We start from the raw sequence: 19,099 nt of genomic DNA on the forward strand, positions 1-19,099 counted from the left end.
GTGGGGTTTCTCTGGAGCAATATGGTTTCTCTGGAGGAAGGGGGACTTCTCCGGATGATATCAGGTTTCCCTGTAGGAAGTGGGTTTGCTCTGGAAAGTGTGGGGTTTCTCTGGAGGAAATGGACTTCTTTGGAGGAAGTGGGCTTTCTCTTGAAGCTGTGGGGTTTCTCTGGGGGAAATAGAACTTCTCTGGAGGAACCGAGGTTTTTCAGAATGATATGGTACTTCTCTGGAGGAAATGGGGCTTCTGTGGTTGAAGTAGGGTTTCTCTGGAGGAAGTGGAACTTCTCTGGAGGTATTGGGGCTTATCTGGAGGAAGTGGGACTTCTCTTGAAGAAATCAGGTGTTTCTGGAAGAAGTGGCTATCTTTGGAGGAAGTATGCTTTCTCTGGAGGAAGTGGGTTTCTCTAGAGAAAATGGGTTTTCTCTGGAGGCAATATGGTTTCTCTGGAGGGAGAGGGACTTCTCTGGATGATGTTGGGTTTCTCTGAAGGAAGTGGGTTTGCTCTGGAGGGTGTAGGGTTTGTCTGGAGGAAATTGGACTTCTCTGGAGGAAGTGGGATTTTTCCGGAGGATGTGGGACTTCTCTGAAGGAATTGCAAATTCTCTGGAGGAAATGTGCTTTCTCTGGAGGCTGTGAGGTTTCTCTGAGGGAAATGGAACTTCTCTGGAGTGAGTGTGGTTTTTCAGAAAGATGTGGTACTTCTTTAGAGGAAGTGGGGTTTCTCTGGAGGAAGTAGAGTTTCTCTGGAGGAAGTGTCATTTCTCTGAATGAAATGGGAGTTCTTTGGAGGAAGTGGGACTTCTGTGGAGGAAGTGGGGTTTTCTGGAGAAAGTCAGACTTCTATAGAAAAAGCTGGATTTCCCTGGAGGAATTTGGGTTTCACTGGTGAAAGGGTGAGTTTCTGGAGAAATTCGAACTTCTCTGGAGGAAGTGAGGTTTCTCTGAAGAAAGTGGGGTTTCTCTGGGTGACGTGGGACTTCTCTGGAGGAAGGGGGATTTCTCTAGATGAAGTTGGGGTTCTCTGGAGGAAGTGGAACATCTGTGGAGGAAGTGGTATTACTGTGGATGAAGTTGAGTTTTTCTGGAAAAAGTGGGACTTCTCTGTAGGATGTGGGATTTCTCCAGAAGTTTGGTGTCTCTGGTGGAAGTGCAACTTCTCTGGTGGAAATAGGGTTTCTCTGGAGGAAGTGGGACTTTTGTGATGAAGTGCAACTTCTCTGGAGGAAGTGTGGTTTCTCTCAATGAAGTGGGGTTTCTCTGGAGGACGTACGAGTTCTCTGAATAAGTAGGATTACTCTGGAAGAAGTTATGTTTCTCTGGAGGAAATGTGACTTCTCTGTAGAAATTAGAACTTCTCTGGAGGAAGTTGGATTTCTCTGTATGAAGTGGGACTTCTATGGAGGAAGTCAGACCTCTCTCCAGGAAGTGAGGTTTCTCTGGATTAAGTCGAGTTTCACTAGAGGAACTGGGACTTCTTTGGAGGATGTAGAGCATTTCTGGTGGAAGTGGGATTTCTCTAGTGGAAGTGGAGTTTCTCTGGAGGAAGTGGGACATCTCTGGAGGAAGTGGGCTGTCTCTGGATGAAGTGCTGTTTCTCTGGATTAAGTGCAACATCTCTGGAGGAAGTAAGGTTTCTCTGGAGGCAATGGGATTTCTCTGGAGGAAAGTGGGACTTCTATGAAGAAAGTGGGACTTGTCTTGTCGAAGTGCAACTTCTGTGGAGGATATGGCACTTCTGTGGAGAAAGTGGGGTTTTTCTGGAGGAAGTGCGGATTCTCAGGAGGAAGTGGGGCTTCTATGGAGGAAGTAGGGCTTATCTGGAGAAAGTTGGGTTTCTGGGGAGAAAGTGTGATTTCTGTGGAGAAAGTGGAACTTCTCTGGAGGAAGTATGGCTTCTCTAGAGGATGTGGGATGTCTCTGGAGGAAGTGGGGTTTCTCTGGAGGAGGTCGGACTTCTCCACAGGAAGTGGGGCATCTCTGGAATAATTGGGATTTTTTTTTGGAGGACATGGGACTTCTCTGGAGGAAGTGGGGTTTCACTAGAATAATTGAGACTTTTCTGGAGGAAGTGGGGTTTCTCTGGATGAACTTAGATTTCTCTGGATGAAGTGGGACTTCTGTGGAGGAAGTGGGACTTCTCTGTAGGAAGTGGGGTTTCTCTGGGTGAAGTGGGACTTCTCTGGAGGAAGGGGGATTTCTCTAGATGAAGTTGGGGTTCTCTGGAGGAAGTGGAACATCTGTGGAGGAAGTGGTGTTACTCTGGATGAAGTTGAGTTTCTGTGGAGGAAGTGGTGTTACTCTGGATGAAGTTGAGTTTCTCTAGAAAAAGTGGGACTTCTCTGAAGGATGTGGGATTTCTCCAGAGGAAGTTCGGTGTCTCTGGTGGAATTGCAACTTCTCTAGTGGAAATAGGGTTTCTCTGAGGGAAGTTGGTTTCTCTTGAGGAAGTGGGACTTCTGTGGAGGAAGTGGCATTTCTCTGGAGGAAGTGGGACTTCTCTTGAGGAACTCAGGTGTTTCCGGAAGAAGTGGGCTGTCTTTGGAGGAAGTATGCTTTCTCTGGAGGAAGTGAGCTTTCTCTGGAGGAAGTGGGACTTCTGTGGAGGAAAGGAGATTTCTGTGGAGGAAGTGGGCTATCTCTGTATAAGTGGGCCTTCTCTGGAGGAAGTGGGGTTTTTCTGGAGGAAATGGGGTTTCTCTGGATTATGTGGGGCTACTCTAAAGGAAGTGGGACTTCTTTGGAGGAAATAGGGCTTCTCTGAATGAATTGGGCAGTCTCTGGAGGAAGTCGGGCTTTTCGGGAGGTATTGGGGCTTTTCTGGAGAAGTAGGTTTTCTCTGCTGGAAATGGGACTTCTCTGGAGGAAGTGGGTTATTTCTGCAGCAAATGGGGCTCCTCTGTTTGAAGTGTGCTTTCTCTCGTGGAAGTGTGTTTTCTCTGGGGGAAGTGGGGCTTCTCTGGAGGAAGCCCATCACCACCAGCAGGACTTGAGATTTTTATACCTGTACACCATTTTGGTTCCCTCTCTACCTCCTGTTCTGCAAAAAAGGAATAAGGTAGAACTCCATATTCCTGAGACTGGAGCCTCTTGCAATATAAGCCCTTCCTCAGCTTCTTGTCAAGTATTGGTCACATTCACGAGAAAGGAACACAGCATCCCACAGAGGATTACCAAACTGTTTATCTAAATCACTGTACTGAGAGGAATCTGGGAGGACACTAACTGTGGGTTCCACCAGATGTTTCTGGATAACTACCAATTGCCTCACTGCATTGTTCAACAACGCCAGAATCCAAAATTCATTCACCTGCCCTCATCTTTCCACTTGTCTTTTCTTTATGGGCCAAACTTGGAGGGCAAAATGTTCTGGGCCCCTGAGATTTTTTTCTTTTGATTCACATTACAGAGGTAAGGTGGCTAATTTATACATCACGGGAAACAAAACAGCAGTGGATATGGCCGACCCCAGACAGGTGTACAGAACTATTGGCAGATCTGGGTAGTGTCCTTGAAGAATCCCAATTACTGCAGGAATCGCCATTTCTCCCAGGGTACCACCAATCACAAAGAATGCTGCAGATTTTCCACTGATGCTGGTGTACTGCTCAATCCAGGAAACGCCACTGGGAAATGTGGTTGCCATCGAGGCTCCATACACAGAAGTTGCAATCCACAGACAAAGACGGCTCTTGTCAAAAAGCACCAGAAAGAAAGTTGAGACAAGGCTGCCAATGTTACTCAACACAATCATGGTTCCAGGCTGTAGGACTGTTGCAAAGAAGATGGCCAGGCCCCTGCAGGCAGCAAAGGTCCCCCAGAAGATGGAGTTCAAGCCAGCTGCTTCGCTTTCTTCCATGCCAACATGGGTGGTCGCGAAGGAGAACACGTAAGAGCCATAGGTCACCTCGGCTCCAACGTAAAAGAAGAAGAAGATGAAGAGGAGACAGAGCAGGGCCCTGTGATATTTAGCTCTTCGAGTTCTCTGAACAGACGCTGTGGAATTTCTCTGCCTTGAGCTTTTCTTACAAAACAAAGAAAACAGAAAGACAGAAACTACTAAAACATAGGTTCCGATGGAAGCGTAAGCCCACAGCAGGTTCATGTCCTCGGGTACCGCAAACAGAGAGTCTGAGGTGGCTTCAGAGGACCGGTTCATCACTAGAGGGTCAAAGCCGGGCTCTGTGTGGTTCTGAGTGGAGGCTGATGCACCCCAGGCCAATTTAGCCAGCAGGGGAGCCAGGAAGGCACCCAAGGCGAAACTGAAGTGCAAGGCTTGCATGTGTGGGGCTCCTTTGTCCCCCCAAAGGTCCAAGATGAGGACGTTTGCACCTGCCAATGAAACATGGAGAAAATCATCGGTTAGACATAGTAACTTAGTAAAATTACAGAAGACCAGTACTCTGCAGCTAAGAGTACTTACTGCTCTTTCAGAGAACCAGACTTGGGTTTCCAGCACCTAAGTCTGGTGGCTCACAAGCCTCTATAACTGCAGTCCCCAGTGGAAGTAGCAACCTCTCGTCTCCTTGGACACCTGCACTCACATGTATACACACACATAGACACAAATATATACACATAATAAAAATAAAAATCTATAAAATATTATAAAAACAAAAAAGTTTCATTTCTTGTGGGATAATCCCTTTGTACACTGTGAAGATGTGTCTCTGCCTAAGGAGCTTTCTGATTGGATTAATGAAGAGCTGAATGGCCAACAGCCAGACAGGAGAGAATAGGCAGGACTTGTAGGGAGAGAGAGGAACTCTGGGAAGAAGAGAGGCAGGTTTAGCCAGCAAGATGTGGAGCAAGTCAGACATACAGTTTGGTGGAGAGGTAATAAGCCATGTTTCATGATGTAGATTAATATAAGTGGGTTAATTCGAGTTATAAGAGCTAGTTGGGAACAATCCTGAGCTAAGGTCAAGTATTCATAATTAGTGAGTCTCTGTCATTATTTGGGAACTGGTGATCCAAAAAAAGACCAACCACATCCAGTGTCATTAGAAAGCAGATGGATATGCATTGCACAGTGTGGAGATGACAGATGTTCTAAGTTATCAAATTTCAGCTGTGAACTGATTCTGTAAAGATCTCTAGTGCACCACCAAGCTCTATGCATCATAGTGTCTCATAGATATGACCTACAGGATGGTGGTCACCCTGTAGAGCCAGGCACATTTGCAAAGGTTTTTTTTTTTTTACAAAATAGTGTGAATACCACAGCAGGGGTATAATATTTATCCATGTACTTGTTACATACACCATAAATGCATTACACATTTTATACTATATTTAGTAAATATATTTCAGACTTTAATAAATGCCTTGCATGTCTTCAGCTTTATGTACTTGGAGCTGGCAACCACCACAGATTATTACAGATTATTCACTTATGAGCAAAGCACTCAGTTAGGAACTGAGCTCACCCTGTCAGAGCAGCTGCAAAGTGAAAAACATCACCTCTGTGGCTCTTTTTAAAAATCAGACAAACACATAATTCCACCCTGTAATTTTTCAACCAAATGAAGCCTAAAGCATAAGATACCCCCACTAAGACTAAGGAGGGTAGGCATGGGAAGCTGAAACCAGAGCAAACAAACTTCATGGACGTTGTTCAAGACGCTTCAAAAAATGTGAGGATGCAGCAACCTCTGACATAAACTGAGAAATGTCGTACACACATGTGTCTCCGAACTCAAAAATGGGTGTGTTTTATGTTCGGCATCTGTTTCTATGCTTCTACAGTTCAGTTCCAACCTCCGTTTGCTGTAATACGCCGTTAATTCTTCTTTTAATATGGTCAAATCTATCCCAAAATGAAAGCCCTCTAACTTACACTGTAGTTATCCATTAGGAACGGATCCTTTCACATTTGGATAGTGAAAATCAATACTCCCTCACAGGGAAATATCGTCTAGTTCACTTAACCACCAACTACTGAGAACCAGCGCTGCTGCTAGAAGGGTGAACGTAAATGGCGGACACTACAACCCTCACATGGCTCCATTTCATTTCACCAGTCTTGCAGGCGATAGTGTGATTTTATCCACTTTCCCCAGGGACAACACTCACAGCCACTAACCTGTATCCAGAGCGCCAAATGAAACACCAAATACAGACATCATGGCAATCAGTAATGTTGCTGTCTTGCAGAAAGGAATGAGATAAAGACCAGTTGTGGTAGCCACCATGGATACCCCTGAGTTAAGGACAAGAATGTCAGTTATAGAAATAGCATTCATGCAGTCAGACCAACGTCCTGAAAACGAAAGTGGAGGTCAGGTCATCGTGTGAGAACTGGGTAACGGGAGGGTCTCTACAAGTGGATTATGTCTTATAAATATGTTACCTTTATGAATTAAAAGTATTTAAAATAATTACTGGGTGTGGTGGTGTAATCCCAGCATTTGGGGGCAGAGACAGATGAATCTTGTGAGTTTGAGCCCAGTTTGGTCTATGTAGTAAGTTCTAGGACAGCCAGGGCTACATAGAGAAACCCTGCCTCAAATATATATATTTGGCATAAGTACCGTTGTAATACTATAAATATAAACACAACACAACAATCTTTCTAACAAATAAGATAGGCTGAAAAAAACTTATAGGTTTCACATTTCTAAACTGAAAGGAATTTGATATAACAAAACGGCAAAGGAAAGTAGAAGTTTGTAGTAAAACTTTAATCATGGCTGGAGGAGACGGCTTAGTGAACTGCCTGGGACCTTACAAACGAACAATCGTGCACACCTGTGGTCTCAGAGCTGAGGAGGAGGATGTTTCCTGGGGCTTGCTAGCCAGCTAGTCTAGGCCAGATGGTAGGCTGCAGGTTCAGTGAGGGATCCTGTCTCAAAATAGAAAGGAAGGGCCTGGAGAGATGGCTCCATCTGTAAGGGTACTTTGCTTCCAAGACTGGTGGCCTAAGGTTGGTCCCCAGGACCTCTATGGTAGAGGTTGTCCTGAACTTTCTGAAAGCTGGTGTAACCAGATGCGTCCAACAGAATTTCCTACCACCTTCAGCCCCAGCTTCAGGCCAGCATCCAGGCTGCTCTAAAGCTGCCTGTGCTACCATCCAGGCAAACCTGGCTCCGCCCCTTAGGGACCTGGCGAAGTGTGCCCCCAGTGATCACGGCAGGCGGTACCCTGGCTCTGTACCAAGGTGCAAAGGTCCCTTTAAGAGACAAGCTCCGCCCACTCCTGCTTCCTTTTCCCTGAAGAGGCAGGCAGATCTCTCCCTGTCTGTCTGTCTGTCTGTGTGTCCCTCTTTCTCTTGCTCCTCTCTCCCTTCCCTTTTCCACTCCCTCCCCTCCCCCCAGTAAAGCTTCCCACGTAACCTCTGTCTGCCTGGTGTACTGTCCTGCCATGCCAAAGGCCCACCTGTGTGTGCTACAGAGCATGGGCAGCAAACCGTATGTACCCTGCTCTGTCCAGACCTTTGATCAGAATTCCAGGCTTCCTGGGCCTGATAACAACACCCTGTTTAACCTGAAAAGCTACATCACCCCTTATCACTAACAAAAGTTAGGTTCGAAGGAAACTAGTTCCTACCAAAGGAGCCATTTCCCTATCATTGTCAAAGACAAATGGTTGTATATGTTAGCAAGCCAAAGCTCATGCTGGCCTCCAGGGTTACAAATACCTGGTAAAATCAGAGTTACAAAAAGGGATACATCACCCTTTAGCCCTACATAAATGTGAATCGATGATTTGATTCATGTGTTCTAGAGTCAAGGTGAAGCGATATGTCAGAAGAGGCCCCAGTTTATGCCAGGCGTCCATCTTGGTGCCCGCTGGCCATTTGTCTGACTCCAGCCCCGGTAACTCTGACTCAGTGGCCAGAGATGTACAGCTGTGACTATCTACTTGTTATCACATGACTAGCTGCTGTTTTTCCTTCTGTAACTTGCTTACACAGACACCCAAGGATTGTTTTCAGTTGCCTTAACCATGCCACTTGGCAGGACAGAACAGCCTTGCTGGCTTGCGTGGACAGGAAAGGTCCTCCTCGGGTGGTTTTTCCCTTTGAAAGTCCTTCCCCTTACCCCTCCTTCACAGCAATCTCAAGTTTGGCCCAGACACGGTTCATCCTGCTAGCAGCTAATCAAATAATTTTCCACTTTTGTTGATTCTTTGAGATTTCACATCTCCCTGTCCCGCCCCTGTATCTGCCCTCCATCCTTGCAACCTCCCCTGCAAAAGCAAAACAAAATTTAAAAGGAGAACCAAAAACCAAAGCAAACAAACAAAACAAAAAACAAGCCAAAACAACAACAACAAGACAGAAAATAAACAACCAAGCTAAATAAATACATAAATGAAAAGAAGCATCTTGCCGTGGAAGCTCTAGTGTGGCCCCTTGAGGCAGGCAGTTTAGCCTTTAGTCCGTCCACCTTACTGCAGTCCCTACCGTGGCTCGTTGGACTGGCTTGAGGTTTCTGGCTTCTGCTGCACCGCTGACAAGGGGCTCTCACTGGGGCTCGCGCCTGGGTGTCCTGCTGTGCTGTGTGGTGGGGATCCTGCAGTTTGGGGTCTGTAGGTTCACCCCCCTTCACGTGCTCCAACGGTTCACAGACGAGGTGGTGTGTTGGGGTGGGCCGACTCGTAGCCCTGGTTCTGGGCCTGGGTGGTAGCTGGGTCTGTCAGCTCACTAGCTCACCCTGGTAGTGACTACCAGGGTGGGGTGAGCTCTCTAGCATTGCCTTGGGAGCTCGCCCGGTGCAGCCTACACCCCGGATCGCTCTGGATTGGACCGTTCTCCTGCTCACAGGCCCTTGGGTCCGGCTCACCCACACTCACGCCAAAGCAATAGGTGTGGGGGTACAAGGTGGGGTCTGCTCTCAGGCCCTCAGTGCTGGCTCAGCTGTGTCCCAGCAGCAGCAGAGCCAGCTCCAGTGTGTGCCCTGTCAGGTGGCATGGTCGCCCTCCCGTGTGCTGCTGAGAGACAGGTGAGGCGCACAGCCGGACAGGGGCGGGGCCATCTTTCCTCACGCCCATTCCTCTCCCCGATTAAAGTAAAACGATAAATTAAAAAAATGCTTGAAATAAATGAGTGTGGCAGATAGCAAGGGAAGTACAAGAGACGCGTTTGGGGGTGGGAGGGTAACTCAGTGGTAAACACAGATTTCAAGACCCGGGCCTAGAGCTTGACTCTCTCACAGCAAACTGCAGACACACATACGTTCGTTAAGCTTATTCGGAAAGAAGAGGTATTTTTTACTTATTCGTCAGCAATTGCAGCATGAGGTCTTTGTGCTCGCACATGAGCACTGGGGAAACCAGGAATGCTGAGCACACAGGTTTGTCTCTCCAACTGGAGAGATGTGTACCTGCTTCCTCCCCCCCCCAAGGCTGGGAGCGGATGTTGTTAATAGCCCAGAATATCATGTTTACCCCAGATACTCCTTCCTAGACTTTTACTTTGAGCACTTTCTCAGTCAGTAGAACCCATCCTTATGGGAGATATCACATGTTCTATGACCAAGACCACACTTGACCTTCCCCTAGTCCCTTAAGCTGTAGAACCCATCTTAACAGAAGAAGTCACATGTATTTTGCAAAAGGGTTTTGATGTCGTCACAACTTCAGATTTATTGTGAACATGGTTTGAGGGCAGTGTTACCGGGAAACTTTTTTCAAAACCTGTACTGGACTTAAACATCTAAGAAATAAAGTGCCTGGTGTTGGACTCTAGGAGTTTGACCAACATTAGCTAAATACATCATGTTGAACTGGGTTCCCTTGTTGCCTTACTTGGATCATTATTCTACCAATTATGGCCTTTACAGGGAACCCCACAAATAATAAACCACTTTCCTTTCTTCCGCAGAATTAATGGGAATCTAAATATCCTATAAACAAAATCAATTTATACAGTCGTGAGTGTATTAAGAGCTTTGCCATCATTTCCAGAATATGGAAAAGCCATTGGCTCATTGTGGTTGACGTGGAGAAACTCGACAAAAATGCAGGCTATCAACAGCTCACCCACCGCGTTTCCTGCCTCCTCATGTTCAATCCGGAGCCTGGCCAGGTGAGGAGAGCTCATTCTAACCTTTGTGGTCCTGGGAACGCCGCACTATCACCAAATACGCAGAGCTGCCTGGTCACAATGTGTGCCCTGATTGGTGCCTGAAAACTGCAGACACACAAACCTGAGAACCAGCGAGTTTCCAGAGGGCTCAGGACAGCCAAGGTAGGAACAGGAACCACGGAAGCCCAGTTGCCAGGGAGGATGCCCTCACACTGTCTGTCGCTGAGTATGAACTGAGGCTGTGCTTTTCATACCCAGAGTCAAGTTGCAAACAAAAGCTGGTGTTTACTCACCCAAAAGCAAAAAGTGATTCATGCAGTCGAAAAGCACCCCGCCCACCACGGAGCCACACAAGTAGCCGAGGGCACGGCCCACGAATATTTCCGAAAGGCTGCTGACGTCCCGGTTCACATTTCTTGCCAGGTCTGGAAATGTGGGTCCCAATATGGCAACGGTCACCCCCTGAAATTAAAAATGTGAAAGATTTACTTGGATTTCACTTTTGTCTACTCCCAAACAAGTGAGGCATGGGTTACAAAGCAGAAACTTATTTTAGGGCACATTGGGAAAAATTTTTACAATGATGACACTAATATTACCAGAGCCAAAGGCCCTGGTTGATTTCCATCATTTCAAAAATCTTTCCCTCCAAAATTATTTAATTTTAAAAAAATTAAATATTTATTTACTTTTATTTTGTTTGTGGATGTTTTACATCCCATGGAAGTGGAGTTGTGGACGGCTGTTAGCCACCATGTGGATGATGAGAGTTGAACCCAGGTCCTCTGGGAGCATAGCCAGTGTTCTTAACTGCCGAGCCATCTCTCCAGCCAAAAATCATTTCATTATTACAGCTTTTCCCTACTTAAATCACGGTTAACAAGCAGCTGGAAATAAGCCAGTCTGTGGTTGGGCTTGGGAGGCAGAGGTCCTTGGGCCTGTGAGTTTGAGGCCAGCCTGGTCTATGTGGTGAGACCTGAACAGCCAGGGATACACAGAGAAACCATGTCTTGAAAACCAAACCAAACAAACAAGAAGCTCAAGCTGTAGCTCCGTGGCAGAGGCCTGCCCAGCACGCGAAAGCCTGGGCTCACTTCCCAGCACTGAACAGAACTGGATGTGGTGGTGTGCACCTGTGATCCCAGCACTCCTGGGGTGGAGACGGAAGTGTCAGGAGATTTAATGTTGGAGCTAGGGCTTTTACAGAAAGAAGAGGCCTGGTGTGAGATGGAATAAAGGAATCAGTGCTCTCAGGGCAAGACCCCACCCAGCTAAGCTTCCAATTCATAAAAGGAAAGCGCACGCATGCAAATGCAACTCAAGGAAGGGGCAGGCCAGGTTCCATCAAACAGGCTGCAGGACTCGACGGCTCTGGCCACGTGATTCTGGCTTTAGAATCACGAAGGGCGCAGGAGTAAAGAAAGGGGCCGTGGAATCTTCCTCCATCATCAAGTAAAGCTTTAAGTGGAGCTGTGGTAGGGATTCCCTTTGTGGAGCCCAGAGCCGCCGCCACCGCCTTTGATGAAGCCATGAAAGTGAAGTCTGGGCTGAACTGGAGAGTGCAGGGTTTGGAGATGCCAGAGCTGCGGGCTGTGTTCCCAGGAGAGCTGCAGATGCGGAGAGGAACCGGCCCAGGACAGAGAAGTACCTGTTGACAGTGAACGCAGAGCTACAGGATTGGCCGTTTGCCCTGCTGGGTTTGGTCATGCTTTGCTGCAGTACTCCCTCACTATGCCACAACCCTCCATTTTGGAATGGTCATGTATATTCTGTGCCCTTGTGTGTTGGAAATATGTGATGTGTCTTTGATTTTACAGTTAAGTGTTTGCCTTGAATCTCAGAGGAGACTTTGGATTTTCAAACTGTTGAGACCGTGAAAGACCATGGAGACGTTTGGAGTTGGAATAAATGCATTTGGTATTATGACATGGCCACAAGTCAATGCAGGTCAGGGCAGTGGAGTGGTTCCATTGAGAATGGCTCCCATAGACTCATATTTGCAATGCTTGGCCTCCAGTTAAGGGCACCAGTAGGGAAAGATTAGAGGGTGTGGCCTTTGAAGGAGGTCCGTCACTGGGAAGTGTGACATGGCTCAAGAGCTAAGGCCAAAGTATATCCAAAAGAAGTCTGTGAACTTCCATGACCTGGATCCTGAACAACAGTCTTAGAAATAACACCATAAGTGGCTCCCTCTGACTCTGTTGGAAGAGACCACACCAGTGTTTACACACCAAATCATCAGAGCCCTGAGTCCTAGACTGACAGCTCTCAAGACTCTTGAAACTATATATCTACAAGGGACCTTAGAGCAAACCAGCCTAGAAATGTCTCTCCCAAGAAGCAGAGGACAAGCTAGGAAGGGACAGACTAGCTCATGGATCAATTCTGATCTGTTACTGCAAAACCGCTCCCCCCCCCCCCCCCGTTCCCTATCACTGCCTTGATGCCATCCCTTTCCGTCCAGGAACATACAGAGAACCATGGAAGTTATACCAAGGGTAATGCCATGCAACAAAACAAGCAACAGCTGTTGGATTTCTGGCTAATCAGTGCCTCCAAACCAGGAAGCTACCACTACAGCCAACGTTGTTCCATGTTACTTTCTCCATCACTGTGAAGCCCCAGAGAAGGAGGCAGAGCTCTCTTTGATAAGGTGGACACAACTGTTCTGTGCCTCCTACACGCGAGGGGAATACGGCCTGACTTCCCAGTTACTGATGTAGTCTCGGGCAAATACAGGGAACCGGTCTGTAACATCTGTTAGAGGTAGGTAGATCTCAAGCACCCAGGGCCAAGAATGATCTCTGTGACCACCAAGTCCAGGAAGTTGTCTTTCCACTAAATATGGAGCGTTACTTCACGCTACGGGAGCACTAAATATGTTTTCCACTGGGCCATGTTCGAGAGCTACATAAGCCTAGAAGCCAACAAATTTAACTGGGTTCTGCTCAGATGCCCCAGTATTTCCAAACTCCAAGGCCCAAGACTGGTCTATGGGGATTTCTCCACTCTCCCCAGCCTTTGCATCGCTGAGAACTTGCTGTTTGACCTGGCTCTCTCCTGCCTTCTGAGCTGTTTTCCATTTTCCCACAATCACACCAAAGCGGCCAGCGTCCAAAATTAGTTCCAACAGTTGGGCAAACAGGGTGGCTTCCACTGAAGAAAAATCCTAACCTGATTCCCGGACTGTACTCACTCTGGACACCAGGTGGTGCTGTTGTAGCACTTCCAGCTAAGATTTAAGTTGGGGAAATGGAAGGTGTGCTTTAGGAAATCAGAAGGGCGGGAAGCACTCGGTGGATGAGAGCATTCATGGCATCCATTAGTGAACAGAATTTAGCTTCGCATCTTCTTGCCCGTGTTGTGGGCTTGCGGGTGGTGCTGAGTAAACCGGAATGCTGTACCTAACATCCCCTTGACACCACTACTATACAAGAGTAGTGAAGCTGAGTGTGGTGGCACCTGTAATCCCACAACTCATGGGGCAGGGGTGACTGTGAGTTTGAGGCAAGCCTGGTGCACACAGCCAGTTCCATCAGGCAGGGCTATATAGTGAGAGCCAGTAGGGACAAAGTAATGAAAAGGGAGGCCGAGGAACTGGGAAGCTCAGCAGGGAGAACACGCATGTCAGGTGGACAAGGCCCCGGCTTCAGTTTATAGCGATGATGATGTTGATGAGTCAATAAAATAGCTGATGGTGCTGTTGCTGAATGAATGAATGCCAGAGGAGACCGCTCAGAGGAAGGAAAGGCTGAGTGACTGTGGGAGCAGCTAAGATGCTTTGAAGATGCCCAGGATGGTGGGTTGCAAGCCTGGCTGTCCAAAGACTTTCTTGTTATGCTAGCTAAGAGTTTCTAGGTTCCCATGTGTGTTACCAGAACAATGACAAAAAGACTTTACATCAGTGGGTTTCACAGCCTGCTGTCATTCTTAGTCACCATGACAACCCAAACTGCAATTCTGACCCATAGGAAACATTTGAACTCTCTTTTAATGTAATGTTTGGGTTATTTGATTATGTTCAGTTTGGTTCACAGAGACAGCCATAAGGACTGTGCTGAGTTTCATGGTATTATTTTCTTGATAGCATCATGTTCTTTTTCCCATTGTGTCATAGCCCTTAGGAGATGTAAGCAGGGCCAGGCACGGTGGTGCACAAATATAATTCTAGTCCCAGGAGGCTGAGGCAGGAGAATGAAGAATTTGAAACCAGCCTGAGCTATATAGCTTGCTGGGGCACGGGTGTCCCTATCCAGCCATCCTTTGTAGTTTAAACAGTAAACAAGAACAAAGAAGCAGAACCGTGCAGTGAATGGAGACTCGGTGTAGACCCATCCATTATGGTGGTGACAGAGAGCTTTTCAGTGCTTACTTACGCTTTCAGCCAGTCTCTCAAAGAGGGGGAACCCAACCCACAGCTCCCCCAGGTCCCAATTTCCAAGTAACAGGAAATTTCAGCTTCCAGGCTTTGGCCAAAGCGCTTCATTTTGCTCTACGGAAACATTAAAGGTGCTGCAGCACTGGGTTCAATAGTATCGTGGGCAGAGAGAGCCACGTCCCAGTTCAACCACTAAAACACCTGCCCTGGAGACCAGGAAAAAGCTCCTTTCCTCGTGGGCCTCATTTCCTATTTGCAAAACCAAGTGGATGGCCACCGAGACGGGGAAAGGCTAGAAAAGCCAGTTTATTGTGTAGTAATTTATAGTTCAGAGTGCAGTGGCTACACACCCAGGCAAAGCCAGGGAAGTTTGGTGCAATTGGAAAATAGCACAATCAATTTCCAAGCGGACAGTAACCCGCAGTGATTAAATTAGCGCCCAGGAGATAGCTGATGGGCCCGAAGTGCCCAGAGTCACAGCACGTGCAGGGGGCGAAGGTGAGTCCAGCCGGGGAGGGCAGGTCCCCTGCGGGAGGCTCACGCCCCAGCCTGGGAGGGTGCAGCCTCAGCTCTCACCAGCCCCAGGAAGGCGGCATACAGGACCGCGGTGGAGAACCAGCGCAGCTCGCTCCTGGCCCGGCCGCTCCTCCGGGAGGTCGCCGCCTTCTGTTCATTCTGCGTCGGGGTCTCGGCCTGGAGGAGCCGCTGTGCGGCAGCCGGGGCCCCAAACCCACGGAATTCCACTTCCATCTCCAGCTTGGCCACCCCAGGCGACTGGTTTCGCCGCTGCTGCCAAGCTTTGGGGCAGATCCCTCTGGAGCTCGCGTCCTTCCCGGCCGGCCCCGAGGTTCCGCCCAGTGTCTGTCACCTTCCCCCAGGGACCGTTCAGAGCCAGGCCAGGGAAACTTGGACTTCGTACACGACTGTGTTGCAAGAGGAAGACAGTCCAGTCCCATCTTGCACAAGCCTGAGCCATCACGTGACGAAAAGGCGGCTCCAGCCAACGAGGGCGGAGTCTCCAGCTGGAAACAGCTGGGTTCCCTGGAGACCGCGGGTGGCTTTCCTGCCAGCCTGTCACCTGTCAGAGCGGCAGACACCGGGCGACTGACGGGTGCCGCGTGGCGGAGAAGTTTGGAAGTGCAGCTTCGGGGCTGAGGAGGGAAAATGTGCCCTGCAGGCCAGTCTTCCCAGCATTTGGGATACTAAGGCAAGAGAGCGACTATTTAGAAGTCAACATGGGTTACATAGCCATACCCTGGCTCAAAATGAAGCAAAAGGGTGTGAATATTGGAGGTATTTGCGCCTGTTTAAGCCCAATAGTGCTGGGGGCTTCTGAGAGTCCCTGGGATTCATGGACCACCCCCTAACACCCCCAGGTCCTGCCTGCTCCGGGGTTCTATGACTCAAAGCCAAGCATATGCACAGTGAACCAAGTTAATGGTTATTGCAGTAGTTATCACAGGAGAGGAAGGTAGCGCTCCCTTCTCTTACCGCGGCTAAGAAGGCAGAAGCCAGTACAACGCTGTACAAAATGCAATAAATGAGGGGCCCAGAAAAAGTGAGCGTACCAGCAGGTCAGGAACAAAGATCCCACGTCCCAGAATACACTGACTGCGCAAGGTCCAGGAGGACTGCGTATGTACAAACAGTGAAAACGATTTGAGGCGCTTTACCTCCGAGCTCCCCAGCCCATGACATTTTAATGTCAAGACCAGCAAACTTGACCTTAGTCAACACCTTTGAAACTCCTGGTTCTAGTATCAGCTTCTTGCATTCTGGGCTAAATGAAAGCGCTCTTAAATTTGTGGATCTAGAAAGACATTAAAATGAAGTAATGATTGCAGTTGGCAGTCTGAAAAGTGAGTGAAAATGCTGTCCTCTGAAACAGACAGCTGTTCAGAAATGAACTCGCTGTGAGAAAATGCAAACAATTACATTCCAAGACCTGTGCTGTGTGCCTGTGCCTATCAGCTGTCACCGCTCCCAATGCACAGAGCAACAGCTGTGGCTTCAATGTAGATCCAGCCGTGGGAGGGGCGAGGGGACAGGACTGTTGCAGATGCTACTTCCTTATCACAGGGATGGGGACGCAACTCTACAAGGAAGAGCAATGGGCGGCGCGGGGGGGGGGGGCTGGGACCATCGAGTAGTCAGTGACAGCATTCTAGCTGCTTACAGGTGGATCCCCGTGGGCTGCTAGACGGCCTCGGCTCTCGATGTCTTAACAACTGCAGACACTGAGACCCCAGAAAGAGAAGAGGCACGCAGAGACACGCAGGTGCTCTGATGGAGACATATGGGTCCCCTGTGCTTTGCTATTGCCGTGAACAGCGTGACCAAAAGCACCTCTGTGGGGATTTGTTTCACTTGCACTTTGCAATCACGAGGGAAGCCAAGGCAGGAGCCTGGAGCAGAACCTCACACGGACACCCTGGAGTGCTGCCTACTGTGTTGGTCTTCTTGGCTGCTTCCTTATACACCCCTAACCACTGACCGGTTGGCACTGGCTGCACTGGGTTGGACCCTCCCACCTGGATCGTTACCACGACAATGATCCCACAGACTCGCCCACAAGCCAACCTGATGGAGGCAGTTCCTCAATCCAGGCCCCTCTTCCCAGGTGACTCTAGTTTGTGTCAAGTTGACAACAACTAACCACACTTCAGGGTAGAAACTCAGGCCACACGGCCCTGGACATCTGGGGAGCAGAAGGAGTCAGTCAGGGATACATAGAGAGATTCTGTCTCAAAAAAACAAAATTGTAGTGAGACTTGTCTTTGGGCCCCCAACCAGCTCCCAAATACAGAAATGGATACTTATTATTAATTCTGAATCTCAGCCTTAGCTTAGGCTTGTCACACTACTTCCTTTAACCTAATTTGACCTGTTCCTGTTCATCTACCCTTTGCCTTGGGGCTTTTTACTTTCCCTTCATTCTGTATACCCCACTTTTCTGCTTCCTCTGAGTCTGACTGTCTCGTCCCTGGTGTCTCCCTGTTGTTAAGAGTGTGTTTTTCTGCCAGCCTGGTCTCACAGCTGCACCAGCCCCAAATAACACACAGAGACTCTGTACTAGATAGAAAGATGTTAGCCAGTTACTATCATTTCATATCCGCTAGCTCTGTCTTAAATATTAACCCATTTCTATTAATCTACGTATTTCCACGTGGTCTCACCTTACCGGAGAGAGAGTCCAGCATTCTTCTCTCCTTGTCCTACATCTTGAATCTCCTCCCTACTTCTTCCTCTCTCCTTCTAGTTTCCTAGTCCCGCCTATCTTGCTTTCCTATTGGCCAACAGTGCTTCATTCATTAACCAATAAGAGAAACATATTTACAGAATGACATCTGCCATCACCCTGTTGTCTCTTCTTACTCTCCCTGCCCAGAAGGTCTGCCTATACCTCTTCCCTTTCTATTGGCTACTCAGCTTTCTATTAGACCAACCAGGTGCTTTAGGTAGGCAAGGTAAAACAGCAACACATCTTCACATAATTAAACAAAGTAAACACATTTGTACATATTAAGCAACTATTCTGCAACATAAAACCACATACAAAAAATAGGACAGCACAGCGATCAGCTTTTCCACTCCTGGACACATTCCAGGGAGACAGCAGCACCTACTCATAGTAGGAAGGAGATGGAACCAGCCTAGCTCTAGCCCATCAACAGATGAATGATACTGAGATTGTGGTACATAGCCACAGGGGAACTTCCCTCAGTAAAATGGGTGGAAACTGTAAAACATTCTAGGGGGTAACAGGCCCAGAATGACAAACGCTACATGTTCTCATGCAAGGGTCTTAGCCTCTAACTTTATGTGTGTTTATTTATGTGAAGTCGGTGTGGGTAGAGGCCAGGAAACTGGAAAGGGGCCTATGAGGAGAGAAAACAAAGAGGCTTTAGGTGAGGGTGTAGGAAGAGTAATATAGTACATGTGAAATGTGAAATGCAGGCAGAGAGGGAACACTGGGCACAAAGGGGGCAAATGAGGCTGGAGGCAGGAAGATGGAGAGGGCACAGGGACATCAACTAAAGCTAAGGACACGGAAAAATCCATAAGGAAATGTGGTACTTTATGTGCTGATTTAATAAGAAAGTAGAGTGTGTCATGCAGGAGAATGGCAGTATTTTAAGGTCTTTTCTATTTAGTATAGGTGGTGAGCATAAATGATGTGTGTAAATAACTCCAGGATTCATGCGGTGGCAGATTAATAAAATACAATGGACTACTCACATTTTGGTGGCTGCAAAGCAAAAATAGATATAGCCAAGCAATGAAAGAGTTAAGAACGTTTTGTTACTTGTAGCACACTAGAAGAGCTTGGAAGTTATTTCCAAAGCAATGCCCTCTTTGAACAAAGTATGAGGACCTCATTCATGAAGCTAATTCATACAGGTGCGCTTATTCTTGTTACAGGATATCTGATCACATTGTGAACTCAGAGATTGTTATAGTTACTGGAAAAACCTGTTTCTAGTTGTGGTGTAGCTCAGCCCTAGCACACACCTTTAAGCCAAGAATTTTCTGCTTGAATAATGTAAACAAAATTAAATAAAGTCAACCATAGGTCAAAAGGATGAACACACAATCAGTTGACAGAAATTGAACATAGGATTTTCAAGAAAAAAAAAAATATAAAATGTAAGGAGGAGTCAGGACAGATGGAGAATAGGCAGGACGCAGA

The 19,099-nt window shown here is 47.7% G+C and overlaps 1 protein-coding gene across 1 annotated transcript; it reads right to left on the reverse strand.

Moving 5' to 3' along the window:
* Window positions 1-3,172: 3,172 nt before the first annotated feature.
* Window positions 3,173-15,348, reverse strand: LOC127215154 (sodium-dependent glucose transporter 1C). Its single transcript, XM_051175552.1, has 4 exons — window positions 14,986-15,348; window positions 10,325-10,493; window positions 6,087-6,203; window positions 3,173-4,333 (listed from the first exon to the last, which is right to left on the reverse strand). The coding sequence occupies exons 1-4, from the start codon at window positions 15,157-15,159 to the stop codon at window positions 3,405-3,407; spliced, it is 1,389 nt and encodes a 462-aa protein (XP_051031509.1). The 5' UTR covers window positions 15,160-15,348; the 3' UTR covers window positions 3,173-3,404.
* Between the last annotated feature and the right edge of the window lie 3,751 nt (window positions 15,349-19,099).

Source organism: Phodopus roborovskii, unplaced genomic scaffold (genome assembly GCF_943737965.1).
Source record: "Phodopus roborovskii unplaced genomic scaffold, PHOROB, whole genome shotgun sequence".
Lineage (NCBI taxonomy): Eukaryota > Metazoa > Chordata > Mammalia > Rodentia > Cricetidae > Phodopus > Phodopus roborovskii.